At 64.0% G+C, this 9,804-nt stretch overlaps 1 protein-coding gene across 2 annotated transcripts; it reads left to right on the top strand.

The window, feature by feature from the left end:
- The first annotated feature begins 7,668 nt into the window (after positions 1-7,668).
- On the top strand, positions 7,669-9,497 carry LOC132250728 (BPTI/Kunitz domain-containing protein-like). Of its 2 annotated transcripts, XM_059727842.1 has the most exons (4): positions 7,669-7,776; positions 8,102-8,578; positions 8,918-9,055; positions 9,303-9,497. In XM_059727842.1, the coding sequence occupies exons 1-3, from the start codon at positions 7,692-7,694 to the stop codon at positions 9,049-9,051; spliced, it is 696 nt and encodes a 231-aa protein (XP_059583825.1). In that variant the 5' UTR covers positions 7,669-7,691; the 3' UTR covers positions 9,052-9,055; positions 9,303-9,497. The 2 variants fall into 2 exon arrangements, with proteins under 2 accessions (XP_059583825.1, XP_059583830.1); XM_059727847.1 differs by lacking the exon at positions 8,918-9,055.
- Positions 9,498-9,804: the final 307 nt, after the last annotated feature.

Below are 9,804 nucleotides of genomic sequence, written 5' to 3' on the forward strand. Positions count from 1 at the left end.
CCCTTGTGGTGCCTTGGCCCTTGCAAGGGGAGCTCTGGGGAGCTGAGGTGGAGGCTTGTGCTGAGAAATGCAAATCTCCACACCCAGGTGAGTCCAGGGGCCCAGCAGGATGTGATGCAGGGGCCTGTTTGCTCTGGGATCAAGTGTCAGCTGCGGCTGGGGTGAGATCCTGGACCCACGGAAATCACAGGCAAAGTTCTCCTCTTGGCTCCATTCAGGGCCAAGCCCTCACGTCCAAGGTCTGCTGCAGGGAAGGGAAGAGACTTCTTCCAAGACACCTCAGAAAGTGGAGGAAAGTCATCCCTGGAGCTTCCCAAGGATGGGCCGGGCAGGTCCATCTGGGCTGGGATGGGGACAGCGGGCAAGGCCTGGGACTGATCACCCTCTTGACTTTGAAGCTGGGATCCTGTCAGCTGGGAGAAGAGGACTGTGGAAGAAGGGGCTGGGGACAGGAGCTTTCCTGCGTCTCACAGGGATTGCACCGACCATGTCTGGGAGACCCGGTGTCCATCCCAGTGTCCCCCTGCACATAGGCAGGACTGTTTCTGGGCTGAGATGAACGGTGCCCATGGCCCCGGGGCCAAGTGTGACTTTCCATCAAAGCAGCTCCAGCTGCACCCGGCCCACAGCAGAGGTTGCAATACAGGCCTGGGAGGGCTAGGGTGCTGCATGGGGGATCGGGAAGCACTCACCCCCTTTCTCTAATGGTCACCGACCCCTGCACTAAATGGGTCTCGGTAACAAGCCTGCCATGTCCCTGGGGCTGGTGGCAGCAAAGGGCGTGTGGAAGAGGGAGCATGGCGCCAGGGCGCAGGACCCCAGTCTGTCTGGGGAGCACGTGTGTGTCCCCCTGCTTGTACCCAGCTCTGAAGGTAACAGAAGAGGGTTCAGGAAAGCAGGTGCCATCCGCTACCTGGCCCTCCATGCCCTCTCCAGCTGTCTCATTTTGCTCTGCAGTGAGCTTTTGCCATGGGGAAATGCCCAATGGAGGGGTGCCCAGAGCCCAGGGCAGCAAGGTTAGGGGTTATCCTTATTATCCTTTATCCCTGGTGACAAAGAGGGGCAACACGATGGGCTGCCCAGCCCGGGTCTGCGGTGTCCTCGGTGGCCAGCACCGGGCAGGCAGGAGTCCCTTGGTCCGGGGGGTGGGAGTTCCCACTCGCCAGGGCCAGCTGTCATCTGAGAGCAATTGAACTGGTTTGTCTCCTGCCTTGAGATCTTACCCAGAGCACGAGAGGGACCCGAGTAGTCCAGGATGTCTGTCCAGGGTGGGCTTGCGGCAATAATGTTGTGTGGGGAGGTGGGCAGACACCACAGTGATGGGAAGCAGGGGACCAAGGGGGAAAGAGATAGATAGATAGATAGATAGATAGATAGAGAGAGAGAGAGAGAGAGAGAGAGAGAGAGATATGGAGGAATGGGGCAGGGGATGGTGGGTGGGGAGTGAGGATGGGGGAATGGGGGAGTGGCAGGATGAAAGGCTGCCTTTGCGGCAGGGGCAGGGGCAGGATCAGGGCCATGTGGGGCTGCATGGGCCCCTTTGCCCCATCTCCTTCCCCTGCCGTGCCCATGCCGAAGCGGGGCTCTGCCAGCCTCATGTCCTCCTGCAAGACCAGGAGCTATAGTCCCTGATGGACGGAGCCCTCTCCTGCACTCCCTGCCCGCGCTGGGCTGGGGAGGGGGCTGGTCCCCCCATGGGCCCCACACTGGCTGCCCAGGGGCTGGAGGGGGCTCTGGGGAGGGTTTCATCCATGGCTGGGGGCTCAGAGCTGCATGCTGGGGGGAGGTTGCACCCCAGGAGAGCTGTGCCCGTGCCCTGCTGGGTCTAAGAACCAGAGCCAGCCTGCATCGCGCTCTCAGCAGCCGCTTCTTCTCTCCACACACGTCCGTGTCCCGTGGGTGGGGGAAGGGGGGGTCAGGGAGGCTTCTTGTTCCCATCCCACAGGTGGGGAAACTGAGGCACAAATCAAAGCTGAGGCCCCTCCCCATGGCCTCTGCAGGGACCCCTCCTGTGCTCTTGGGGAATCTCCTGTGAGCAGTATGGTGCTTATGACACACAGGTCTGATCCTGTCCCTGTGCGGTCCAGCCAGTGCCTCGTTCTGAGCGCTGCCCTAGCACGGGCACCAGATGAGGGCTGCAGAGATGCCTTCCCCCACTGCCCAGAGTCCCACACCGCTGTACAGCCTCCTCCCGAAACAGGCCTGCAGCCCTGTCTGGGGTGGAACGCGGCACGCCGTAACACGGCCCTGCCGAGCGTGCAAGCAAAGGCAGGGCTACCTGCTGCTGGGACCCGGGACAGGAGACACAGCCCCTGGGAGACAAGAGGTTGAAGGAGCAGGTGGGCAAGGACTTCGGTGCTGGGCGCCAGGGCTGCCCTGACAGACGCGTGACCTGAGATGAGGGGGACGAGGCCCTTGGAGCGTCACCGTGTGCCCGCGGGTCGGTGTGAGCCCCAGCCCTCCCTGCCGGGGCCAGGAGCCTGGGGGTCTGTGTGCACCATGCAGGTGTTGGTGCTGGGTCTGGACCCTCGGGTCGGCCTGGCTGTGGGGCAAAGGGCTGCCCCGGTGCCCTGGGGATGGCGGCAGGCCCTGTATGTGTGCGGTGTCCTGCTGACGGGCTGCCAAGCCTCCATGCAGAGACGGGGACCAGCATTGCCTCCCACTCCCAGCCCCCTCCGGAGTGAAGGGACTAGAGGTTGGGGCTGGTGGGAGCACAGGAGGGGCGGCAGGGAGTCCCATCTCCGTTCCCACGCTGACCTGGACTCCGTGTCCCCTGCACTGACGGCCCCAGCACCTCTCTGTGCCTGCAGCAGGCCCCGACCCCTTGCCCTGTCCCTGACACCTGGCGGAGGGGGAACAACCCTGGGAGCCTGGGGGTTGCAAAGGGTGCAGGAGCCGCTGGCTTGCAGCGCTGGGTGTGCACGGGAGAGGGCAGCAGCGATGCACGCACAGACCCGGCCTTCCCAAGTCCAGACTGACTCTGGCAAACTGACTTCTGGCGATGCAGGCTGCTGGTTCCCCGGCGTGGGCTACAGCTCCCCTCCCTGCTCCTGTGCGCCTGGTTTGGTGTGTGGCTGATGTGATGTCTTGTGGTTGTGGTGGGGGTGACTGTGGTTGGACAGTGGGTTTGTCTGGGGTGGTTTGGACAGGGGTTGCACTCGATGTGAGCTCCGCAGGTCCCTTCCAGCCCCACGGCTCTGGGATCCTACGATGCTGCGGTCCTGCCTCGGGCGGGAAGCTCAAATCAGGTCAGGCTTCGTTGGCTCTGAAGGGCTCTACCCTGCCTTGTTCTGGAGGTCCTTCCCACCCGGACTTCTCTACGAGCCGATGGTCTCACTCCAGGGCTACAGACACTGCAGCCAGGACCCCGCAGAGCTCCCGGTTATGGGGAAAGCCTTTCGCCTGGGCAGGCCTGAAGTCTGCCCCTGCTCTCCCAGCACAACCCGCTTGGGGAAGAATTGCCAAGCCCCCAAATGGAGTGGGGTTATGCCCCACCGCTCCACAGCCCCCTCTAAGACCTGCAGTGCCAGACAGCAGGGTCACACCGTCGGGGCTGGCAGGCTTCAGCCGTCCTCGATGCATCGGCAGTCGTCATTCCGGACGGGGTCAAGGCACTTACATGTACGGATGTCTCCCACACAGCACACGCGTGCTCAGCAGAGGAGAACCTGCGAGCCAGAGCAGTGTGGGGGTTCAGGGGCTGGATCCCCATTTCCAGTGGGCGAGCTTATATCGAATGTGGTTCTGGGGGCTCACCTTGTCTTTGGGGGCCATAGCAGAAGCATTCACATCGTGACCCCTGTCAGGTTACACCTTTAATACCTGTATATGCCGCTAACACGCCAAACCACGATTTCATCCAGGAAATGGCGTTGCCTCACAGAAGCACACTGCCCATGCCCTGTGGTGGAGAATAATCCAGCCCATTGCATGGCTTGAAAACCCTCCACGGATCTCAGTCTCGTGAAAGCTGAGGATGAGAAATCAGGGCGAGCATTCACAGAGTCCAGAACTTGCCAGGGTTTTGCTTCTAGACACAGCCCAGGGACGTCCTCCCTTCCTGTGGCACCTAGCGGGGTGTTACGCTTCTCCCAGTCTGCTCCTGCACCCCATATCATCCAGCTCTGATGGGATAGAAGAACACAACGGGCCTTTTTTGGTAGGACAGTTCTCAAAGAGCCCTGAGCAGAGCAAGATCCCCAGTTTCCAGAGACCAATGGGTGCATGGATGCCACATGGGTTGTCTAGAGCAGTAGGTCTCAACCTTGCTAGACTCAAGGCCGCCCTTCCCCTTCTTGCAAAATGCCAGCTCTGAGCTTTCACTTGTTGCTTGATCAGAAAAATCCTAGAGCAATTCTCCCATTGCAAAGAACCAAGAAAGCCCCCAGCAGCACAGGATGGTGTGGACACAGTGGATTCCTCCTGCATCTTGGGCATCACGTGTAGGCATTTGCACATCTAACAGTCCTGAAAGCGTCCAAATCCCTGCAACACCCTTGAGAGGATCTCACAAGCCCTGGTTGAGAATCACGGGCTTAGTGTGGCTGTCAGGTAACCCCCCAGATTCCCTGCATTGGGGTGCATCGCGGATGGACCGGGAGGGCAGCAGAGAAATATGAGCGGGCAAGGCCATCCTGCAGCGCTCCGCTACTGAGCTGTGCTGGATCGTGAGCTGCTCGTAGAGGCAGGTGCGGGCCCTTCCTGCTGTCTGGAAGATCCTGGTCAAATGACAACTTGACGGTCCCACGCAGGGGACACCTCCCTCCTGGTGCAGTGATGTCCCCGGGTGCAATGGGGGCTCTGGCCCAGGCAGCTCCAGCCCCCGCCCTGGGAGAAGGACCTGCATGTGGGGCAGGAGCTGCGAGGCAGGGGCACGAGGCAGGGCAGGTTCATACAGAGCGCGTTTATTCAGAGACAAGAGAGCAAAGCGCAGAGCCGGAGTCCAGCCTGGGCAGAGGATGCCCCATGCACAACACAGCCCAGGGTGGGAGAGCTGGGCGTCGCTCCCGGCATCTCTCACATGGGCCCTGGCTCCTCGCCATTCAGCTCCGCTTCCTCCCTCCTGCCCGCAGGGAGTCCCCATGCGCCTTGCCGGCCGGACGTGGCTGTGCTGGGGCAGGACCCGGGGATCCCGCTGCGACCTCCCAGCATGGAGCTGCCCCTCACCTTGAACGGGCATCATGCAGACCTTGCCGCAGCCGGTGCTGCAGCACTTCTTCCCTTCGGGGCGGTCACCATCATGTTTGCACTTATGAATGCAGGTCCCTGGCATCCCGGGGCATCTCTCAGGGCACTGCCCAGGCTTTCCTGGAACATAGTATGTGTCTCTGAGCCCCTGGCAACCCCAGGGCTGCCCTGGCTCAGGGGGCCAAGTGGTGGCATGGGAGCCACAAGTGGCACCAATGGCTCCCGTGTGCGGCATGGACCAGAGCGGGGACGGTAGCTGGGCACCCCGGGGCAATGTCCCGGCTCCTGTGGAGCAGGATATCGGCGGTGCTGAGATGCCCCAGGTGGGGCTGGGGGCAGCGCACTGTGTCCTGCCCATCTGAAGCACTGGATGCACAGCTCAGAGCGACCAAATCCATCCCCTCCTGCTCTCTGCGCCCAATGCAGAAATCCCGGGGCAGGGGGGCACATGCCCTCAGCAAGGAGGACATTGCTGCATCCTAAGGACAGGCTGCAGAGCACCGTCCTGCTGCTGCACGTGTCTGCAGGCCTGCTCCTGCCCCCGGGCTGTGACCCTTGGGGGTTGAGCCCTGATCGGCTGCATCCTGGTTGTGCCCCTGTGAGCAGCCCCTCGTGTCTGTGCCGCGGGGGGATCCCTGGCCGCACAGCCAGCCTGGCCAGTGACGTGTGCCCAGCAGCAGCTGCGGGCAGGGCAAGGCTGCCCTCCAGCCCCGTCCTCACTGTGCTCTGGGCTGCAGGCGTCTGCAGGCTCCCTCAGGACCCCGGCCCCTGCCTTGCCTGCCAGCCCTGGGCTCCTGCAACGACGCCACCCACACATGCGAGTTGTTCATTTGTAGGGGCAACGGGCACCGGTCCCCCAGTGAGGATGGGTCTTGCGGGCAGTGGGCAGCAAGGTGAGCGCAGTGGGGAGGGCGCCGAGCTGCCTGAGCTGTAGTCCCATCCAGCCCTGCATACCCACCCTGTGCTGGGGGCTGTGGGCTGGGGGCTGGCATGCCCACCTGGCCGCAGCACTTCTCCGCTGGCTTCACTTCCCCCTGGGCCAGGAGCTCCCCAGCCCATCCCGAGGCCGTTGGTGGTTCCCTGATGGGGCAACTGTCCCCTTTGCTGTGGGCCGCGGGGCGCGGGGACCTGACACAAGAGGTGATGGGGAAAGCGCCCGGTGTTGCAGGCAGCTTCCTGCTCCTAGCCCCTGTGCCCGGGCAGCCCATCCCCGCAGGCTTGGGGCTCCCTCCACATCGCCCCACTTGTGCTGGGGGCTCTGCCTTGCCCTGGGCCTGGCTGAATTCAGCCATCAGCAGCTGGCAGAGCCCTTCCTGCCCCCGGGGCATGCGGGAAAGCTGCACGGAGCAGCTGCCTGACACCACCCAGGGCTGGGGGTGTCTGAGGCAGGAGCTGGGTATTGGGCAGCGGGAGAAGGGGAGCCTCACCCCTGGCCGCAATGCTGGGGTCCTCTGCCATGTCCCCTCCATCCAGCCCCTTTGCTGTCACCACCTACCCCCAGTGCATTCACAGCTGCGACCGGCCCCCCCAGGGCTGCTGACCAGGGGTCACCCCTATTTGGTGGCACCCGCACTTGTGCTGCCAGTCTGAGCTCAGTCACCCCAGGGCTGCGGGCCTGATCCCGGCTGACACCCGGGGCCAGGAGCAAGGGCTCTCCGCAGCAGCAGCGATCGGGGAGTCTTCCTGCCGCAGACTCGAGCCTAGACGCAGGTCTGAGCAGACCGAGAAGCAGGGGATGCTGCTGCGTCCTCCCTGCCCGGGACGGGCTGTGCTGTTTGCAGCCCACCTGCCCCGTGCCACGGGTCATGCCTTCGCCCCCACTCCCTCCGGCTCCGCTGTTTCCTTTGCACTGTCGCTCTTCTGCAGCGGTGGCCGCCCCACCTCCCATATAACACTCTGGGCATGTCTACACATGCATTTAATGCTCCTGAATGAACTCCAGGGATTATTGCTCCAGTGTTTTTTGCTGCTGGGTGTGCCATTTAAACACGTACCCAGGAGCTAAAAACTCCGCGGCAGAAAGCTCTGGGGTTTATTCATGTGCAGCACATGGAGCCTGAATGCAGCAACCCCAGGTAGTAATAGCCCGCAGCCCCTGGGCAGCTGGTCAGGCCCTGGCGGGGTGCTGAGCCCACGGTCTCCAGCAGCCAGGCTGCGTGCAGGGGGGGGGAGCAGAGAGCGGGTGTTTTCCCTGCCCCGGGCTCCTTTAGTCCATCAGCACGAACCCAAGAGCCCCCGGGGTGGGCGCAGCCTGGGGGAAGTGATCTAGGTGCTGCCTGGGACCGGCCCTGCTGGAAGGGGCAGAGCAGGGAGCCTGCAAGCCCCACGTGCCGGCCGTTAGTGGGGCCCAGCCCCATTGCACAGAGGCCCAGGGCTGTTTCCCAACCTTCCCGGTGCCCCTGGGAGGGGCAGGGGCCAAGCTGGGGCATTGTGCAAGGCCCCCTACTCCCGGGCAGGGTGACAGTATATAGCCCGGCCGGCCTGGTGCTGGGCATGGTAGCACCATGAAGTGGGGCAGCCTCTTGGTGCTGGCGGGGCTCCTCGCCCTCTGGGCCGGTCTGCAGCCTGCGTCTGGGCAGTTCTCTCGAGGTGAGTGCTCCCTGCCCGGCCCCAGCCCCTCTCTTCTGCCTCCACAGCCCTGCCCTGGGGACTCTGTGCCCCCTGAGTGGGGCTGTGTCCTGGTCGGTCCCAGTAGGCAGCATGGGCACTGGGCAGGAGGGTGGGAGCTGCCACGCTGCAAGGGCATTGCCTGGTGGCACTGCACCCCTCTGGACCAGTGGATGTCTGCCCGCTCCCTAGAGACCCCGGCTCTGCAACACACACATCCTATGCTAGTGCCACGAAGCGGGGAGAGCCAGCCAGGGCAGGGCGAGGGGTGCTGCTTCTCACCTCCCGTCTCTGCTCTGGGCTGCAGGTGTCTGCAGGCTCCCCCCGGACAGCGGCAACTGCTTGGCCTACATGCCAAGGTACTACTACGACACCGCCACACGCAGATGCAAGGGGTTCATCTATGGGGGCTGTGGGGGCAATGGGAACCGGTTCCCCACCGAAGCAGCCTGTCTCCGGGCCTGTGGGCGCAGGCCGGGAGGCGACTTGAGTTTGCTGGGCAGGGACGTCCTCCTCTACCCAGTGGACCTCTGCCGGCTCCCCCCAGAAACCGGCCTCTGCAAGATGAACCTCCTGCGCTATTACTACAACTGGGTCACCAGGACCTGCCAACAGTTCACTTATGGCGGCTGCCAGGGCAATGCTAACAACTTTAAGACCCGCCTGGAGTGCGAGAACAGGTGCAAGGTGGGCGGGAAGGGGCTGAGCCTGCCAGGACCGGACGCTGCGAGAGGCATGGCGGCACCGGGGCGATGGCCGGACGTGCAGGGAAGGGTGAAGCTGGGTGAGTCGTGCGGCTGCTGGAAAGGGGCAGGTGGATCCAGGTGCCGAGTTGGAGGCCCAGACAGAGGAGGGAGGAGGGGATAGGGATTTGTGACCCCTTCCCTGACCCGTTGGTGCCTGTGTGCTGCATTGCTGCAGTGACAGCTACTTCCACGTGCTGCGGCCACGTCTGCACGGAGCCCTTTGCGGGCGCAAGGCAGCTCTGTGGCGGGGAGCGGGGGCACGGGCGTGCGGTGCAGCTTGTCTGCCGCGCGGTCGCTGCGCCCGGGGCAGGGCCGAGGTGGGGGTGGCTGAGGCTGGGGCAGAAGTGCTGGTCTGACACGGGGTGCTCTCTCTGCAGGGAGACCCGGCAGGTGCCCCCAGCTCACGGGCCCTGGGATTTGCGTGGATCTGTGCACGAACGATGATCTGTGTCCTCAGGGGCAGAAATGCTGCAGCAATGGCTGTGGCCATGAATGCATGGGGGCCGTATGAAGAGGTGCAGATCCCCCCCCGTGTCTTCAGCTCTTGGGGTTGCGAGCCCTGTCCTGTCTCAGGGCTGCGGAGGGGCCTGGACCCAGCTGTGCTGGAGGGGCCGGGTGGGAGATGGGGCGTGCCGTGGTGGTCTCTGTGCCACCCCTGGGCTGGGGCCCTCTGGGGCAGGTGCCGTGGGGTGCTGGGCTGGGCTGAGCCCCCGGCCCCTGATTCTTCCCTCTCCGCTCTGACTGCCTTTCCCTCCCCATCAGGGCAGCCCCCAGAGTGACCCCACGGACAGCGGGGCCTGCGGGTCCTGGACCTCCCACGGACCCGTCCTGGCTCCAGACACCGATGGGGCACGTGACCCCAGCACCAGCAATCTGCTTCCCGCACCGCCCTCCCCACACGATCGCAGCTCCTTCCTGCAGCAATAAAGACCCCGCTTTGCGGCTTCCTGCAACCTCCCCTGGCTCTCGTGTCCCTGCATCTCCAGCCCTGGGCACAGACAAGGGGCATGGCTGGCCCTGCCCGGGGCACGGGGTCCCAGGGCTGATGGGTGGCAGAGGCCTCCAGGCCCCAGCATTGGGCACGTGCCGGGACCCACAGCTTCCCGGGGCTACATGGGGCTGGGCAATGTCCCTGCTCCCGAAGCCTGAGGCCTGAGTGAGGCCGTTGGTGGTTCCCTGATGGGGCAACCGTTCCCCTTTGCTGTGGGGCACCGCAGTGCGGTTCCTGCACGAGAGGTGCCGGGGGAGCCGGCTGCCCCCAGGG

The sequence above is a fragment of the Alligator mississippiensis genome, chromosome 1, assembly GCF_030867095.1.
Source record: "Alligator mississippiensis isolate rAllMis1 chromosome 1, rAllMis1, whole genome shotgun sequence".
Taxonomy (NCBI): domain Eukaryota; kingdom Metazoa; phylum Chordata; order Crocodylia; family Alligatoridae; genus Alligator; species Alligator mississippiensis.